This window comes from Diaphorina citri, unplaced genomic scaffold, assembly GCF_000475195.1.
Source record: "Diaphorina citri unplaced genomic scaffold, Diaci psyllid genome assembly version 1.1 scaffold127, whole genome shotgun sequence".
NCBI lineage: Eukaryota > Metazoa > Arthropoda > Insecta > Hemiptera > Psyllidae > Diaphorina > Diaphorina citri.
The window spans coordinates 247369-267948 of NW_007377564.1; the positions used below are offsets into that span (position 1 = coordinate 247369).

The 20580-nt window shown below is 36.5% G+C and overlaps 1 protein-coding gene across 2 annotated transcripts in view; it reads right to left on the bottom strand.

Annotated features, from left to right (window-relative positions):
* LOC103524931 (polymerase delta-interacting protein 2) overlaps positions 1 to 20580 on the bottom strand; it is a 76778-nt gene that overhangs the window by 1609 nt on the left and 54589 nt on the right. For both annotated transcript variants that reach the window (XM_026820195.1, XM_026820194.1), the window contains exon 5: positions 20139 to 20344. In XM_026820195.1, the coding sequence (XP_026675996.1) occupies positions 20139 to 20344 (206 nt within the window). The remainder of the gene's footprint in view (positions 1 to 20138; positions 20345 to 20580) is intronic.

A 20580-nucleotide genomic window follows, 5' to 3' on the forward strand; every position in this document is an offset into this window, starting at 1 on the left:
GGCCTAATGGTCAAAAATTCCGACATTCGTAACAACAACAACAACAACAACAACATAAGTATTAAGTAAGCTTTCTAAATTTCGGACAAAAAAGATATCCTTAAATTTTCATTCGAAATAACAGAGCGAGAGTTGAGTTGGGGAAGTAACTCTTCTGAAGGAAAGAAGAAAGGGAGGAGAAAGAAAATGCTATAATTTAACAGTTTAACAAATTCGACGCTGCACGAATGTTACAACAATAATAATAAAACGCTTATTATTTCCAACATTCTAAAGCTTCAAGTTTTTCTGTTCTTTGGCAGAGTGTACAGGGTGAGGGAAAAATACCGCCTCTTTTATCTACATTGAAAAATATTGAAAATCTTTGTTACCTTATATATTTGTTAAAAACGTAAAATGTTCACCATCTAAATTTGGTCCATGAACTAATGTCCTTTTATCACTTTAAGGTTCTCTTAATAATTTAAACGGCTAGCTTTCTCTTATCATCTTTCTCTCTTCCATTTCAGGACGATAACACCTCCATTGTTACAGTTCCCTCCATCAAACCTCTTAAAAAATAGCACAGCCATATTTTTTACGTTTTCCAGATAGTTTTATCCTTAAGATCACAAAGATAGCGCAATTCACCATCGGAAATGAATATGGTGAGGTAGAAATTTTGTGACACCCTGTACGTGTGTATGTTGATGATGAGGAATACAGGGTGATTTGTGAATTATGAAAAGCGAGGGGTGCCTTATGTAAATAGAGGGGAACTTATCAAAGTAGAGGTAGAGGAGAGAGATGTTACCTCCGCTTTTATCATTGTAGAGCAGACGTGGAGTTTTTTTGTTTCTGTTTGGACAAAATTGTTCCACTACCTAACCTATAACAGATAGTGTGCTAAAATGACGAAATATTTCAGTTTCTAGTGTCATATAATATGGGAAACCGAATTGATCACCTTCATAAGATATTATAGGTATTTGTTAAGTTGGTTCGTTCTCGATTCAATTTGTCTAATTCGTAGGTATCTAAAGTTTATATGCAATACTATTTCTAAAATTAATAATTATAAATTTATCAATTAATTAGGCGACCAAATTCGTTTATAAAAAGTTTCCCATATTATGTACATAGGTTATTGCCTCGTAAAAAAATAGTGCCCGCATTGAACTTAGCGTACGAAAGCATTGAACTTAAATCCAGCAAGTAAAAAAGTCAGGAAAAAAGAATCCTTGGAAGGAACGTTTCAAAGCTCTCTAGCTCTCTACCTACCAGAAAAGTTTCAGACGGGAGGGAACATAATGACGCCTCCAGGGTCCAAAGTTATATTAAATTGTTCACGTGGCCACACTCTACCTCCGCTCAGGCCGACCGTAGGAGGAGCTCATCCGGTGCCATTTTCTCCGGGCCGGGTCTCCTTAAGGGGGGCTAGAGGCAGCAGTTTTCCCCCTATAAAAGAAAAGAAAATATGAGTACCTAGTATTAGTCGTATTTTTCCTTGTGAAATTTGGGTTGAGTTATCCCCGATTTTCCCTTTTCTAAAGGTATTTGCCAATTTTCAGCCCAGGATTCTTTATTAGGATTGCATGGAATCTAGAGTGATCCGTAAAATGGAAAACTTTAACTCATATTCCACAAGAAAATACGGACAACATTGATTGTAATTTGTCAAAATTTGCCCATTATTGGAATATCCCCTCGTCCCCGTTAGGCTATGAACGACCCTGACTCCTCTTGTACTATATTAATGTAGCTTTCTATTTGAATGACAGGGCTTTCTTATTGCTTTTCCGTACACGAGTTCTCAGCCTTCTTGGAAGCATGGACAACATTGATTGTAATTTGTCAAAATTTGCCCATTATTGGAATATCCCCTGGTCCCCGTTAGGCTATGAACGACCCTGACTCCACTTTGTACTATATTAATGTAGCTTGCCAGCCTAGTTAGCTTAGTTGGTAGCGCATCTGCCTTGTAAATGCTAGGCCACGGGTTTGATTCCTGCCTGGGGCAGATTTTATCCTGATGGGATAATATTTGTTCTTGGAACGGCTGGCTTTCTCCTATCCTGTCTTCCTTCTCTCTTCGATTTCAGGACGATAAGACCATAGCAGTTACAGTTCCTCCGTAGAATTTGGTATTTATTCGATATTATGCCATTTGGCGGTACAGATTTAGAACAGAATAGAATTCAGCAGAAAAATTAAAATCCGTAGAATTTGGTATTTATTCGATATTATGCCATTTGGCGGTACAGATTTAGAACAGAATAGAATTCAGCAGAAAAATAATGTAAGGAAAACTGAGAATACATATATTGCAATTCCACCCATTTGGGGTTAGCATTTTACGATTTACTGTAGCATGTAGGTTTAGATTTTTTAATCTTCTTCTTTTACTTTCGTCTTTTCCCACTCAAGTGAGGTCGACATTTCAAGTCAGTCTCTTCGAAATGGCACGATCTTGGGCGTAATCTACCGCTCAAGTTCTTTTCTTTTAAATCTTTGAGCCACCCATCATATTTTCTCATCCTCTGCGGTATGCCTAACGAGTACACCCAGGATTCCAGCTAGAACAATCACGTTAACCAACTTTCATAGCTAATGCAAATCTTCACGACAAATTACCCGTCTTGTGGCGAATTACCATCATAATAACGGTAAGTAACCAGCGAAAAATGAAACTTCATCCTTAGAGATGTAATAAACCAAACCGAGCACCTTTCTGTTTTCTTTTCTCAGTGTTTGTCTTATTATTGGTACCTAATACCTACCTACCTATCTGTTTATCTAGGTACAACCTACCTAGATACTGTACCTACCTATCTAGATACCAAGCTAACGAAGCACGATTAGATGTTTATCCCATTTGCTGAAGAGTGCTTTGAAGTTGAGGTAAATGTAATAAACCAAACCGAGCACCTTTCTGTTTTCTTTTCTCAGTGTTTGTCTTATTATTGGTACCTAATACCTGCCTACCTATCTGTTTATCTAGGTACAACTTACCTAGATACTGTACTGTACCTACCTATCTAGATACCAAGCTAACGAAGCACGATTAGATGTTTATCCCATTTGCTGAAGAGTGCTTTGAAGTTGTTGAGGTAATACCTACGTGTTATTGCAGTTTCATTAGATCATTACAATAACCAAAACGTTATTGTTGGGAGAAAACAAGACCAAATGATGCGTAATGGTCTCAACAAAACTCCTGTCTGGAGCAAAAGTACCAAATATTCTAATGTAAATCGGAGGGAATTATGTATGTAGGTTGAAATTTTTAAAATAATGGATGTGACATCTGCACCAATATTTCTAATTCAGATTTTCTAATTCCTACATTATGGAAGAGAGGAAAATAGGGGAGGGAGAGAATAAATAGATTCAATACCTATGTATCTAGATAATTCAAGATTTAAAGTACCTAGGTGTACATAGGTACCTTATAAAGATACCTGTATTTATAAATAGCTAAGGTATACCAGTATCAAAACTATACAAACCCCATTATTCACGATTTCTAGCAACAATTTCATTTTATCAGAAAAGTGATAACATTTTATGCTGGCAATTCACACCTGCCTGGTGCTTTATGAGCATTCCTTTGGTCAACTGATAACTCTTAATATGGCGTGGTTGGTAATACTAGCTCCTGAAGTCAATCGGCTAATAACTACTCACCAAGTAGGCAACTATAAAGTAACTCCTAGTTTTATGAGTAATTAATATGATAAATATCAAGCCATAAGTGTTATGATGCATGAATACCTACCAAGGTGAAGACATGTTGAGATTGTCCAGTCAGCTTGAACTGAAATGTGCAGCAAATATGCTCCCATAATGGTCCAGTTTACATTGCTTTCATTGCTTCAATACAACATCCATTTCTATATTAGTTCCATTCCTTTAATATACCTCCTTGATGTACTTTGTGATATCAGGTGAAAAAGGCAATCACGCGAAACTATAAAGTTACTTGTTTCTAATGGTACCTAGACAGAAGTTGCAGAGGTGATCCATTTCTATATTAGTTCCATTCCTTTAATATAGGTACCTCCTTGATGTACGTATACTTTGTGATATCAGGTGAAAAAGGCAATCACGCGAAACTATAAAGTTACTTGTTTCTAATGGTACCTAGACAGAAGTTGCAGAGGTGCATAGGATATCAGTAATAAGGAGTTCACATGAACGAGGCTAGGTTTCCTCTTTCAACAACGAATAGCCTGCAATTACCTTAGAATTATTTGATAAATGTAACTCCCTTCTTATTCCTTATCTATAGATTCTATGGTCTTATGAAAGTTTTCCAATTAGACACGAGAATGTCGCTGGAGAAAACATTATTAGAATTATTAGTCATTAGAAAGGTGTTCATAGACTTCATAGCTTACCTAGGTGTTGAAACATGAAACCATGGAACGAACATCCAAGTTAATTTGATCTTTTTCGTACGTTTTTAGTTTGACTTAACAACTTCCTCTAAGAAATTGTTTTTAACATATTTCACATAAAATTCATAGATGAATGGACTGTTCAGAAGAAGATTAATGTCACTGAAGATGATTTTCCAAAAGATTAGGTTTGTGCTGATTTCAAGGACATTTTGGCAGTCAAGAACCCCAAAGGAGAACCTTGAACTTTGGGATGCTTAGGGGGTCGACACCCTATCCAAGGGCTTAATAGTCTTTGCTAACTGACCTTAACGAGATATACCTACTTTCTCACCAAAAAATTATATAAATTAGTTTTATGATTATTATTAATTTAACCACTTTTTTATTTAATTAAAAGCTATTACTTACTAACTTACGCACGTCATTATATCAATTTTGGAAGAAAAATTAATAAATATTTTTCATGGCATATTATATAATTAATTTCGATTTAATTTAAATTCTTAGCGTGTTATTTAAATGACGTGATTAATTAACCTCATGCCATGTCTCAGCATGTCACATTCCAAGATGGCTCACCAAGGGGCCAAGGCCCACAATGTATGCCTAATAAATTGGATAACATGCAGGATTCCATTGGCCCCTGCTGATTTTCAAAATTCTGAAATGGGTGCTCATTTAGATATAAAATTATATTTCCTTTAACGTGTCTGAAAGTCTTTTTGGTACCAAAATCAATCACTTTTATGTTATAAATAAATAAAATTATTATAATATTCGTATTAGATAAACATCTATAATAGGGATGTAAATTTATTAAAATAAATTCTTATAAGATTCAGCAAACAGAATAAGATTATGCTCAGATAAATATTCCCCTAATTATGGTCAGTTTAATTAAATCGTAAACATAATAATTGCCTGAGAACGCCATAGCTTAAATAGTTTAACCTGATTTAAGTCTTAAATTATTTGCTTCAAATTCTTCCACAGAAGCATAGGATTACGTCATAAATATGCAGTAAACATGTTAAATACCGAAGTTTTTAAATTTCATCTGTTATATTATGATGGAGTATACAACCATTTCCAACACCTTGAAAGTTACATCTTGGAATTCACCTTTCTTTTTACTGAAATACGTTGGTGGTAAGTACTCGTAATGTTAGTAAAAGAAGAAGGATTTTCCCAATCTAAGAAAAAAAAAAAAATATAAATAAACCACTGACCATCTGACCAACCACATATGAAAAAAATAGGTACCTACTCATATTTGTAAGTAATGGTTTTAATAATATTTTAGGTACCTCACAAAGTCCACTATTTTATACATTATTGTAATGCTCCACGGTTCTGATCCACGCAAAACCACATTCGACATAAGCTAATATAAGTAGGTGATTATGATTTTTATTTCTGTAAAAGTGTAAAGATGTGTAGGTACTTGAATTATTTTATTTAGCAAGCATTGCGTTAGTACCAAAAACCTCATGATGAGGTAATGGCGTATTAGAGAGGTAAGTAATGCCCAATTGCCTACTGCCTAGTCAAATTTTCCCCTTAATACTCGTAGTAAGTAGGTATACCTACACTTCAATATTGTTTCTAAAGTTCTTCATAATTTCATAGATATAGGTATTACATACATTATATCAGGACGTTTTCTTTTTGACAGTTCTGTTAGAAACTATAGTAATGGTAATGAAAGAAATTAAATTATTTGCAATAATTAGTGGAGACGCCAACTGCACGCCATAGAAATAGAGCATCTCCACCAATTGAAGGCTCCTTTCGTCCGTTTTCTGTTTTCTTCTTCAAGTTCTGTCTATTCTGTTTCTATTCTTGGCTTATATTTTAATCAGATTTTGTAGTAAATATGTATGTGTATTCGTTAAAGATATGTTGTACCTACTCGTTAGTAGTCCTAAAACGTAATCCAATAGATCACCAGGTATCTACACCTCAAAGCCTAAATCATTGAACATTTATAGACTTATACCCAATATTTTACTTTCGATTTTTCAAAAAACAATAAATCTCCTGATGTTGTACCTACTCGTTAGTAGTCCTAAAACGTAATCCAATAGATCACCAGGTATCTACACCTACACCTCAAAGCCTAAATCATTGAACATTTATAGACTTATACCCAATATTTTACTTTCGATTTTTCAAAAAACAATAAATCTCCTGAAATTCGGTGTGTTTTTGGAATTTGCAGAGGGAGGTTGTGTTTTGTGCAGTTTCAAGACACGATCTTGGCAAAGAGTTTTTTCTTGATTCCCGTTATGTAAAGTGTTCAAAGTGTGTGTAAAGTAAATCTCCTGACCTCACGTACTAAACGTTTTCGTCCAAAGTATCCATGGACCACAGGAGAATGTTCGAATAATGTCAAAAGGTGACGGACTTAATTGTAGGTCCAAGTTTGACTTGTGCCGATTTTCGGACTGAAGGATCGATGATTGACGTAATAGGGAAATATTTCGGGTATTTCGAGATCTCAATGTACGTATAGATTTGGGTATGAATGATATTTAGGACTGTGTCAGTACTCGTAACATCCTAAATGGTGATTATGTTGATCTATACATAATTGAAGAACAGTGGAGTGGTATTAGTGTAGTACTATATCTACTTCGCGGAAATAAGGGTAATGAGAAGATTTGGAGAAGATTTTAAGAGACATCTAATTGTTACCATGCAGGGATTGTAGGGTAACAGGGTATGAAAGTAAGAAAAGAAATAAATCAGAAAAGGGAAGGAGGTGGAAAAGCCAAGAGAAGAGGAGTTTATTTAGCAAGCATTGCGTTAGTACCAAAAACCTCATGATGAGGTAATGGCGTATTAGAGAGGTAAGTAATGCCGAATTGCCTACTGCCTAGTCAAATTTTCCCCTTAATACTCGTAGAAAGTAGGTATACACATACACTTCATATTGTTTCTAAAGTTCTTCATAATTTCATAGATATAGGTATTACATACATTATATCAGGTCGTTTTCTTTTTGACAGTTAGAAACTATAGTAATGGTAATGAAAGAAATGAAATTATTATTTTGCAAAAATTAGTGGAGACGCCAACTGCACGCCATAGAAATAGAGCATCTCCACCAATTGAAGGCTCCTTCGTCCGCTTTCCTGTTTTCTTCTTCAAGTTCTGTCTATTCTGTTTCTATTCTTGGCTTATATTTTAATCAGATTTTGTAGTAGATATGTATGTGTAGTCGTTAAAGATATGAATCGTTCCCAAGAAGAACGGCCTATGTGATTTTTGCTACTTTTCAGGAGAGACATTTTAATACAGTGATGTGGAAATTTATCGGGTAACAGGGTATGAAAGTAAGAAAAGAAATAAATCAGAAAAGGGAAGGAGGTGGAAAAGCCAAGAGAAGAGGAGAAAGAAATTCCATCACATTTCAGCAAATATGGGTGCCTAGTTGCCTACCTATCTAATATTGGTACCTATCAATGCTGAAAGCATCAGCCATGAGAAGGTAGGAACTGAATTTTTAGGTGTGAAAGACCGATTAAAATCTTGGTACCTACTAGGCTAGGTTAGATCAATGAGTCAACTCCTGAGATAAATCATTCCATGCAGTGGGTAAGAGATATCTAATAACTCCCAACCTTAGCTCCTCCACTGATTAAAGCTATCCTGTTATCATATACCTCAGAGATACGTGATTATTATCGTATTATGTACCTGCCTACGAAGCTGGGAGAACGGGTAATTATTTTGAATTTGAATTTTGAAATCAGTAAAATTCTCAGGGTTGCGTCCGAAATATTGACAACCTTGCGGGTTGCATATTTGGAAGGAGCTGAAGGTGATGTGCCGAATATGATTGGATATTTATTTTCTAATATTTGCAATAGCTAATTTTATTTGAATCTGAATAGGGAACTACGGTTCTTGTAAAGGTTTCAAGAAGAACTGATTTTGGTGGATATTGAACTGTGTGTCGTACCTACTAAAAAGAGATCTAAAATACATGAGACCTTACCTACTGATTTAGATTTACCTACTGACATCTATGGTGTGGGATGTCAAGCAGTTAGATACATATCTACAATCATATGTAATAAGCATCTACATAATAGGTTCCTACCTACATATCTACCAATAGTTCAAAAGGTACCTCCGTACCTTCTACTAATATAGATATGTAGGTATCTGTGTATCTACAAATTATAGGCCCTATATGATTAGACGTAATGACTGTATTAGCTTACGAGATAATGAGGTATACCTACCTACCATATTTTTCATTGGCCATTCGTTATTACATACATAGGAATATTCTTTGTTTCTACATTTCGAATTCATCAATCCATTATTACATCCCACGGAGCGCAACCAATAGGTTGTTACATACTTTCCACTTTTGTCGTAAAAAAATTGTTCGTAGGCACAGGTAGACAAAACTTTTCCTTTCTTGAAATTGAAAGTAAAATTATCGAAATTCATAGCTACAGGTGATTTTGAATTTGAATAAAACTTTGGTGTGAGAACCTACGACTTTCAAAGTTAATCGCCATAACAACCAAATTTTAGCCCACTATTTAGTTTTGAATAATTCAATACCTATAATTTTCATGGATGATAGATTATCAGGACATTAGGTTAATTATTTGTGGGGCTATTGAGATGTTTTTTAATTGTTCATGAGTGGAAGGTACCCGAGGGAGTAGAAGTCCAGTCATTCTGATCATCCCAACTCCTAACCTAACAATCTCCGTGAGTAAACGGTCAAAAAATCGAAATCATCATCTAATCCGTGCTCCAAACGGTTCAAACTAAAATTCCAGTCATTCTGGTCCTCCCAACTCCTAACAAGGGCATCGGATATGCTAACAGCTCTCAGTGGAGCAAAAAGAAAGCATAGCTAAAACCCATCATGTCGTAATCCATGCTAACTCTGCTGGCTATTGTGAGGAAATAACATTATAATACACATGTTAGATATGTTAAGTAGGTGTAGGAAGACATTATAACGCATTATATTGTTATGATCGGGATTATGATTATGAATATTATGATTATGGCGATCATAATGGTGTGTCAAAACAAATCAAGTGTCAGACTTGAGATTAAGTGCATCGACACTGTCAGTGAAGGATGCGATCATAATGGTGTGTCAAAACAAATCAAGTGTCAGACTTGAGATTAAGTGCATCGACACTGTCAGTGAAGGATTGAAAGTACGACGTCCATAATCCATAATATCCACTTACCTAGACAGTAGGTAAATATTTATTATCCTCGGAACAGATTGTATTTATTGTGTCTACAACAACTGCTAAGGTATTGTGGTCCCCAAAGCAAAAAGAGAAGGAAAACAGGACAGGAGAAAGCTAATCGTTCCGAGAACGAACCTTATTTGTTTTAGGATAAAATCTGCTCCGGGCGGAAATCGAACCCGCGACCTAGCGCTTCCAAAGCTAACTAGGCTGGTATCGGGCTTCTAAAATTAGTAAAGGGATCAACGGCATTGGGATCTACGGCATGAGATGATGAGAATCCTGTTACACCAAATAAATACCTAGAGAGAAAAAAAGGAGTTTTATGTTTTAATCTTCGTCACTGAAGGATTATCCTCACCTGACCTGAGATGAACATAATGATTTTGATTAATGTTGTTGATCATAAGGACATTATGTAACCAAAACAATACATCAACATGATTGTGCGACATTCCAGAACATCCGTATACAATATACATAGAGGTAGTATTATATCATGGTAGGTAAGTTGCGGACACCAGAGAGTAAATACATTTGGAGGTAATTTCCCACTAATAGGAATTTATGTTGGTAAGATCGGGATATCGGACGCAAAGATAACAAAATCATACCAAACTATTGTAGGAATTCAATAGAATCTCAATCAATCAAATTCATGCATAAAATTACCTATTAGTTCCTGGTAGTTATTATCAAGTTATCATAGACGTTTCTTCCTAAGCCAATGGTCTTCTGATTCCTCAGAAAAATGCCCTTGTGTGTATGAATAAACTAGCTGAATTCCGTCGCTTCGCTCCGGAATCCCGCTAGTTCATCCCGAGGCATGGCCAAACTTGTAGTTATCAAACTAAAAACAATTTCACCTAATTAATTTACCTACCACCTCCTTTACCTAGGTTAGGTTTGGAGGGTTGGGGTAAATATCAGCACTAATTCACTTGATATTTTGGGGTATGTACCTACCCACCTAATAAATAGGTCTTGAAAGACATGCTAGTAAACTACTGAAGAAGTCAGGTTATAATATGACAGTCCTCTCAAAGGAGGCCTTTGAAGAGGGTGCCTCAATATTACCCCGATCCACAATATAAGAAATAAAAACGATATTTGGTAGTAAAAATAAATTAAAAGTAATCTTACCCAAACAATAAATTCGAATTAAAAATCCAACAAGGGGCACCAAATAAAAAGCTCACACACACAAAAACAGCACACGATTAAACCGCACCAGGGATAACACTTTAAAACAACGAAAGTTTACAACTTGAAAAAAACTATCTCGAGGTTTAAGCACGTGTTGTTCAAGACGCAGGTAACTCCATACTGAGAACTGAAACTCAAGATTGCTCTGTGAATGGATCTCGTTCTTATAATATAAGATTTGATAAGGAATTAAAGACTGCAGACAATAAAATCATAGTTAAGGAAGCAGGTAGCGCATATGCTCAATAAGTAGCAACACAGAGCACAAACCACGCCACAATAGTTGCATTCGAGATTCAGGGCAAGATAATTGGTTGCATTCAGATATAAAGGACTTTAAAACACAGTGGTTACAAAGAAAGTTCTTTCTTCTGATTCCCGTCTTAAGGGTACGAACAAAGTGGTCATAACAGCCACTTGGTAAGCAGGTTGTAAGCTATTAAGTAAGCATACAAATTTTATTCGGGCCTTAATGAGTTCCAAGAGCTGGGAAAACCATAATTTCTTATCTTAAGGTACAAACATTCTGGTGGTCAGTCCGACTTTCCAGCGCAGCTCTCAGCGTTAGACTCCTACCACCGTTTTTTTACTCTAACTGCTTCACTTACCCTTTCTCAGTATGTATTTAGAAATCTGCCTACATAATATAGGTAGATACATATTTTAAGATAATATTGAGACTTGACAGGTTTTGGAGAGATCGTCACCTTTCAATTTCAAAGAAATGCTGACCATGAACCATTGAACCCCGCATTAGAAGTCCAATCTAGCGCACCAGCTATTTTTTCCCATCTAGGTAGTCTATTTGCTAATCATGTACAACACGCAACGAGAATTATCAGAGTGATTAGAGTCCCATGTGTATAGAAATGGTTACTTCAGTGTTCCCATACCATTTGGTCACTTCCCAGTATTTCAAGGGTCAGGCGAGCTACTGCGAAAAACAAAACAAAACAACTTATTATTTATTACCTATGTAATTTGGAAAGCATCCATAAGGCAATTCTCCTTTTGGATGGTTCTGGTTGATGTTGTCCATTTAATTCCCTTCGTTGACTGTGCTATAAGCTCTGATGAGGTGCGAGAGCCAAGCGATACCTATTGACTGCAGAGTTGAAAATACCTATCCATACCATGTATACCGAGTTCACAACGTATCTTCTATGCTGAAGGATTGGCCAGTCCGTTATCTTTTGGACAACTGAAATTTCTGTATGCAAATTCTCGCGTACTGTCTACTATGTCTTTTAGTTCCGGGTGAGTTGTGGGAGAAAGTTGTCTATTCGCCGAGTCAAATTTGTCTATTGCTTCTGTGACTAGGACAGAATTGATTTAGATGTTTGGAGTCTTATCACCCAGCAATCGCGAATCGGTTTGGTCCAGGACCCTACTGCCCGACATGGGCTAACACAAAACTTTCTCAGTATTGAAGCTTGCGGAGGAATTAAAGGAGCTCGCACAAAAGACGGGCTTTTGATTGAATGACAGTTAGATCAAATTTGCTACAATTTGGCAATGAGGTTAGTTAAGAATATTATGACATAAATTTGCTGCACCCAAAAATAAACCTTCCTGGGAAATTCAAACAAATTCGACCGAAAGGCAAGCTATTGATAAATATGCTATAATTATCACTAGAATGCTTTCAGCGAAGCTGTAACCCACTTAAATCCTTACAACTCTAACTGCTTCACTTACCCTTTCTCAGTATGCATTTAGAAATCTGCCTACATAATATAGGTAGATACATATTTTAAGATAGTGTTGAGACTTGACAGGTTTTGGAGAGATCGTCACCTTTCTATTTCAAAGAAATGCTGACCATGAACCATTGAACCCCGCATTAGAAGTCCAACCTAGCGCACCAGCTATTTTTTTCCCATCTAGGTGGTCTATATGCTAATCATGTACAACACGCAACGAGAATTATCAGAGTGATTAGAGTCCCATGTGTATAGAATTGGTTACTTCAGTGTTCCCATACCATTTGGTCACTTCCCAGTATTTCAAGGGTCGGTTTGATCCAGGACCCTACTGCCCGACATGGGCTAAGGGCTAACACAAAACTTTCTCAGTATTGAAGCTTGCGGAGGAATTAAGGAAGCTCGCACAAAAGGCGGGCTTTTGATTGAATGACAGTTATATCAAATTTGCTACAATTTGGCAATGAGCTTAATTATGAATATTATGACATAAATTTGCTGCACCCAAAAATAAATCTTCCTGGGAAATTCAAACAAAGTCGACCGAAAGGCAAGCTATTGATAAATATGCTATAATTATCACTAGAATGCTTTCAGCGAAGCTGTAACCCACTTAAATCCTTACAATCGGATTTAGCTTTCTAAATATAAATCCCTGTACCTATAGCGTGAACTGCCCATTTTTCGACCCATTGCCACTTTTGATGTATACCCTAAAAGGACCCTAAATACAGAATCATCGACCACAAAAGTTTCTCACACCAAACGAATTATATTGACAATGCTTCCGCTACTAATAAGATAAACTCTAAAGTACGAGTAACATACACAAGTTGGATATCTATGATCTGTGATTACAAGACTGCCATTAGAATTGCGTCTACACTGTAAGAATAGAACTTTTTATAATTGCTAGAATGCTTTCAATGTGTGTTAATATGGTACAATTTGCTGAATCATGTTTTAATTTTGTACTCATGTTCCCGTGTGTGTTTAGCTTTCATATGTAGGTACATACAATATGTTCTTACATAAGCCTCAAAAAATCTCTTAACATCCCCAGTCCACCCAGGGTCTTATAAGTAAAATTGAACTTTTTGGTCACTGTCTGAATATATCATAATTTTTACCACGTTGGTTGTTGGTTAGCACCTTGATTTTTTGGAACTGTTTAGGAGTTATTTACATATGTATTTCATGTTAGCTTACTGTATTAGCAAAGATAAACCATAGGCAAACTAACAAACCATAAGATGTAGATAGGTATGTACTATATACATCTGGTAATGTTAGTTAAGATAATCCTATTTTTACGAACGTAAACTGTGGACTTATAGATAGGTAAATACATTTTATAAGTGGCACCGACTACCGACTGGGTTTCCAAATTGCCTTCTTCTCTTGCTGGTCCACAGAAGAAATTTTATAGTAAAATATAGGTTAGCTATCTGATGAGTTCATACAATATGTTCTTATGCAGCTTGTATTGGTAGTTTCTGACATAGAGATTGATTTTGTCAATCAAAATCCGTACTCGAAGAAATGCAGACTTGAGTGGAAAGTAAACTAAGCTTTAGGTAAAAACACACTATATCACGTCACGTGAGCTCAAGTGACGTGACAGTGGTGTGTTTCTACCTTCTCTCTCTATCTCCGACGTCCTCTACCAACTAACCCTTAGAGCTTTGTATGTTCGCTAATTTTATTCTCGAAGAGGGGAGGATAAAATACCATGCCTCAGCTGGGATTGAAGCCGGACCCTCCTGTTTCTAATCTCTGATAAAATAACCACAGTTCAAAAGAGTAAAACAATTAAGTCAATTTCGGCGGCTAATTTTATTCTCGAAGAGGGGAGGATAAAATACCATGCCTCGGCTGGGATTGAAGCCGGACCCTCCTGTTTCTAATCTCTGATAAAATAACCACAGTTCAAAAGAGTAAAACAATGAAAACAATTTCGGCGCGAACGACCTGGTGTTCCAGAGTTGAAGCGCATTATAGGGGGAAAAAAAAACAATTAAGTAAATTAAGAAGTCCAGAATATTGAGTAAAAAAAATCCGTAGAATTTGGTATTTATTCGATATTATGCCATTTGGCGGTACAGATTTAGAACAGAATAGAATTCAGCAGAAAAATTAACAGGAAACTCTTACAGGCTTCAACTATCAAAATGGGAAAGGGGTACCTATGCTGATGACATGAAATAGGCCCGTTATAGAACAGCAAAATGTATTTTAAATGAGAGAGAACAATAGTTATTCAAAAGTCGAGCTTACAACCTATACCTAATCCAAATTTGAAAACGACGAAAGTCGAAGGAAGATAGAAAACGTCAGATTCCAAAGAAGGCTCTCAAATTTATCACAACCATCGTAAAAGAACAAATTAGTACCTATTTTGATCTCTTTATTAGGGGACGCTTTTAGGGCAGCCATTCCTTTCGATCATTCAGGCAAACACGCCGCCGCCATCGTAAAACTAAAACTCGCATCTAGTCTCATCCCATGAAACCGAGGCCTTAATGAGTTTTTACCTAAGCAGCAAGAACTTATCATTAAGAAGCAAAACTTACTCGTGGGTTTAACAGATGAAAATTAATAAAATATTCCTGGGTACGAATGGGCCTTTTATTTACCTATATGTAGATAGGTATGTACGTACCATGTACATCTGGTAATGTTAGTTAAGATAATCCTATTTTTACGAACGTAAACTGTGGACTTATATAGAGAGGTAAACATATTTTATAAGTGGCACCGACTGGGTTTCCAAATTGCCTTCTTCTCTTGCTGGTCCACAGAAGAAATTTTATAGTAAAATATAGGTTAGCTATCTGATGAGTTCAACAGCCTCACCTATCCACTATCTACTCGAGTCTAGGAATTAAATATTCATTTATGTCGCATAAAAGTAGATAATTACCACTTGTCCACTAACTATCTACATGTCTATGACTTATCTAATATCTGGATTAATTTCAGCCTGTGCGTAACAAAATGTAAATTCACATCCACTTTGTCGACTGCGGCAGTTTCTATCCAAACATTTAATTCACCATTTAATGTTAATAATTTATTTAATTGAAATATTCTAATTAGTTGTCCATTCGAGTCACCTAGATTCGCGCTTTTAATTTCTCGTTTTACTTCCTAATACCTACTAACTAGTAATATGTAACAAAAATTTGTGCATATTAATCTGTTAAACTCGGGTAACACTTAATTGTGAGAGTGATACACATGTGGTAAGTTTCAGGCTTCCGCGGAACCCTCTATTTCTTCGCCATAGACAACTTGTAGTGTCGAACGAAAGGAGAAGGAGAGAAATTTGCGGAAATTTTGCCGCTTGGGGAACAAGGGATTTACAACAAGGGATGTATTTGTAATCCAGTTGAAATAAACGGGAATTAATGTCGTATTACCTATTATTGAATGCGACGTGAAGATGCAAGTACATAGCTTCAAATGGGTAAGAACCAAAATTTCACCAATGAAGAAATGTTACTTGAAATGTGATCCGAGGATGGATGGAGGGGATTTCAGGATTGTGAGAGTGATAAACATGTGGTAAGTTCCAGGCTTCCGCGGAACCTTCTATTTCTTCGCCATAAACAACTTGTAGTGTCGAACGAAAGGAGAAGGAGAGAAATTTGCGGAAATTTTGCCGCTTGGAGAACAAGGGATTTAGAACTATGTATTTGTAATCCAGTTGAAATAAACGGGAATTAATGTCGTACCTATTATTGAATCGACGTGAAGATGCAAATAGCTTCAAATGGGTAAGAACCAAAATTTCACCAATGAAGAAATGTTACTTGAAATGTGATCCGAGGATGGATGGAGGGGATTTCAGAGAAAATTCTCACGAATGTCAAACTCCAATCAAAACACAGATTGGAGTCACTATTTCCACCACTAGTCGACCACTTGTCTTCTAATTTATGCAAGTGTCATTCGGTAACATGAAATACTCGCCTCATTCCGACCGAAAAGAATCACCGAGTTCCACTATAGGCATAAAAATAGAAGTCGTACCTGAATAGGATTAGTAGTCCAAACAATTAGTATGCAGATCACGGGTGCTTTGGTCCGCACTATGGAACCCTGGATACCTGGGAGGTGCAAGCCGTGCAAGTCGCTTTCCCTTCGGAGCACGTCGCTTGTTTATTGTCACACTGGAATGAAATGGTTGTACGAACAAGGATAATGAAATGGATCTAGTTGATAGAAATAAGTTAGAAGGAGTAGGACGTTACAGGTGAACCGAAGTGGAAGAGTTCTTGGGCCACACGAGTAACAAAATGAGTTTTCATAGCGAATAGCTTCTTAGTTACCCAAAAAACACAACCCCGACCCGAAGTTGTGAATGAATAGCTCACCCCTAAAGGGGATTTAGTTAAAAAGAAATAAAGATGTAGACTGTTGTGGGAAAATTTTCTGTATAAGGCTTAGTCGTAAGACGTTACAGGTGAACCGAAGTGGAAGAGTTCCTGGGTCACATGAGTAACAAAATGAGTTTTCATAGCGAATAGCTTCTTAGTTACCCAAAAAACACAACCCCGACCCGAACTTGTGACTTTCGTTAGAAATAAATAGCTCACCCCTAAAGGGGATTTAGTTAAAAAGAAATAAAGATGTAGACTGTTGTGGGAAAATTTTCTGTATAAGGCTTAGTCGTAAATGAGCCCAATTTCCCTTTAAAGAGAACCTTTTGGGAAATCACCTCCTATAGTTTCTCATGCTCGTTTTTTATTATTTTTTTTAGAACCCGAGTGAAAGCATGCTCAGTTAACATTTTAAGAGAAAATAGATTGAATAGACTTCCATTCGCCGCGATAGAGTTTTCGGGGTAAGTTGGATTTTCATCCAAATGTCAGTAGGTTATTCCTAATCTCAATATTCTGAAGGGATTGAACTAATTGAACTTCCAAGTCAAAGTCACAGTAAAATATTTCACAGTCGTTTTGCAATTGGCAAACATTGTTCACCTGCACCAAATTAGAAACAATAAACAATAATATGTCACATGTTAGTAAGCATTGTTGGGAATTGGGACCAATGTTCCAATTGCCATCCAGGACACTTTCAACTGCGTGCGTAGAGTATTGAATAGACTCCCATTCGCCGCAATAGAGTTTTCGAGGTAAGTTGGATTTTCATCCAAATGTCAGTAGGTAATTCCTAATCTCAATATTGTGAAGGGACTGAACTAATTGAACTTCCAAGTCAAAGTCACAGTAAAATATTTTACAGTCGTTTTGCAATTGGCAAACATTGTTCACCTGCACCAAATTAGAAACAATAAACAATATGTCACATATTAGTAAGCATTGTTAGGAATTGGGACCAATGTTCCAATTGCCATCCAGGACACTTTCAACTGCGTGCGTAGAGTTATGTCCTGGGCACAGTCGAAAGTGTTTCAGCCAAATATGACAAGTGGATGGAATAGAATTCATTATGAATTTATTACAATTTGTAGACATTGAAGGGCAGGTATTTCAAATGAAGATATACCTAGTATAGTGTTTTATTTAGACTGTCAAAGTAGGACAGGTAGACCCTTTTGCTCAACAATTTAATGTTGCATCGCTTTATGAAGTTTCACATATCGTGAAGAGTTTTGTGTACGGAAAAGTGGTTTCATATCCATATGTCTATACTCAGGACACACTGTTCTGTATTTAGATTTCATTTTTACACAGCCAACACTCGGATGTGAGTCGGTGGATAAATAAACAAAGCTACTGATTGAAAATCCAGCTGTCAAAAGCTTAAACCCAAGCATTCATCAATCTTTCTCCAAGATACGGACAGTAGGTTCACACAAACGCGGTCCACAGTAAGCTTACATATTTCAATCCTGCATTAGTACTTACACTCGTAACACTCTCTTCACAAACTGGTATGTAAAACAACAAACTATTCGTACCTACAACTTTACATACGTTCACATATCATATACAATATACATTTCATTGTGAAGGGTTTTGTGTACGTAAAAGTGGTTTCATATCCATATGTCTATAGCTCAGGACACACTGTTCTGTATTTAGATTTCATTTTTACCCAGCCAACGCTCGGATGTGAGTCGGTGGATAAATAAACAAAGCTATTGATTGAAAATCCAGCTGTCAAAAGCTTAAACCCAAGCATTCATCAATCCTTCTCCGAGATACGGACATAGGTTCACACAAACGCAGTCCACAGTAAGCTTACATATTTCAATACTGCATTAGTACACTCGTACCTACTCTCTTCACAAACTGGTATGTAAAACAACAAACTATTCGTACCTACAACTTTACATACGTTCACGGTCCACAGTAAGCTTACGTATTTCAATCCTGCATTAGTACACTCGTACCTACTCTCTTCACAAACTGGTATGTAAAACAACAAACTATTCGTACCTAAAACTTTACATACGTTCACTATCGTGAAGAGTTTTGTGTACGGAAGTGGGTTTCATATCCATATGTCTATAGCTCAGGACACACTGTTCTGTGTTTAGCTGTTTAGATTTCATTTTTACACAACCAACACTCGGATGTGAGACGGTGGATATTTAGCCAACACCTGGGAGCAGCCTAAGACGCGTTTCGTTCTTATTTGAACTCATTAGTTAGACATAGCTCTCAGGTGCTGGCCAAGAATTTGGAAGTGTTATTTATACTTCAGAACGAGAACCTGCGTTTTCTATGTAAGATTATATTTGTGTTGAGTGTTGTTGTGAGCGCCACAGATAAATAAACAAAGCTACTGATTGAAAATCCAGCTGTCAAAAGCTTAAACCCAAGCATTCATCAATCTTTCTCCGAGATACGGACATAGGTTCACACAAACGCGGTCCACAGTAAGCTTGCATATTTCAATCCTGCATTAGTACACTCGTACCTACTCTCTTCACAAACTGGTATGTAAAACAACAAACTATTCGTACCTACAACTTTACATACGTTCACATATCATATACAATATACATATCTACCTAATACATAGGTGTACGTAGTTCATAATTTATTTGAACTCAATAATAAATTTACGTATGAGATCTTTTACTCTTGAGGCCACTCCCCTTTCATATTAGTGCAGTCACTAAGGTGAACTCTTTGGAATCTTGTATTCTGAACTCGGCGGAGTTTTGATGCTTTCCAAGAAGGTTGTTAGTTAGATAAAGTGAATGCTTGAGAAATTGATCCTGTAACAAGCATATAGTATTCCCTACAAAACATTCCGAACAAAGGTGACAAGAAGGATGATACCTACTCAGCAGGAAGATCAAAAGACTTTATAATCGACAGCTAAAAATATTTGAACACAAATTCCATCCTGTTGGATTCGAAGTCCACATATGTACAATAGTACATGTGTATGGCCTGTGTACATTATACAACTATACATACATTTTCACTTGCAAGACATTTGCTGACAGGCATCAATTTATTATTTATGGGCAGACTATTTTTTTAAATCTAAACATGTATGGTTTTTTCTCGGAACAGCTGGTCTTCTAATATATCTTATTTTTCTTGTATCTTCAATTTCGGGACGATAAGACTTCAATAGTTGCAGACATTACAGTTGGAATGAGCACGAATACTCACCACATATGACCGCTGGGGGCTTGCAAACTAACATGACTACTATACTGGAAGGCGGGCAGACTCTTGGACAGAACCGGTTCCTGTCCCACCACACCTCTCCCTCGTACTGTCTCCAAAGTGCCACTCAGACTAAATATACGCCAGTGTCGTTCTCTCAACTGTACGGTGAGCTCTCCTAGGTTCTCCAGACGAATACAGTACCTCCACTGAAAATGGGCAAGAGGAAAATTTGTACTGTGAATTTTCTTATTTTATTTATTTAGAACAATCAGAACTTTTCTAAATAATAATAAATGCTGTAAAGGAATTTTTAATTGTGTTAAGCATACTTAAATGCTTGTCACAAATATCGTTCCCCAATGATAACACCTAGATAAATTTTATGACACGTTTTGGACTTGAACCACCAACCTCCAGATCCAAAGGCCATTGTGTGAACCTC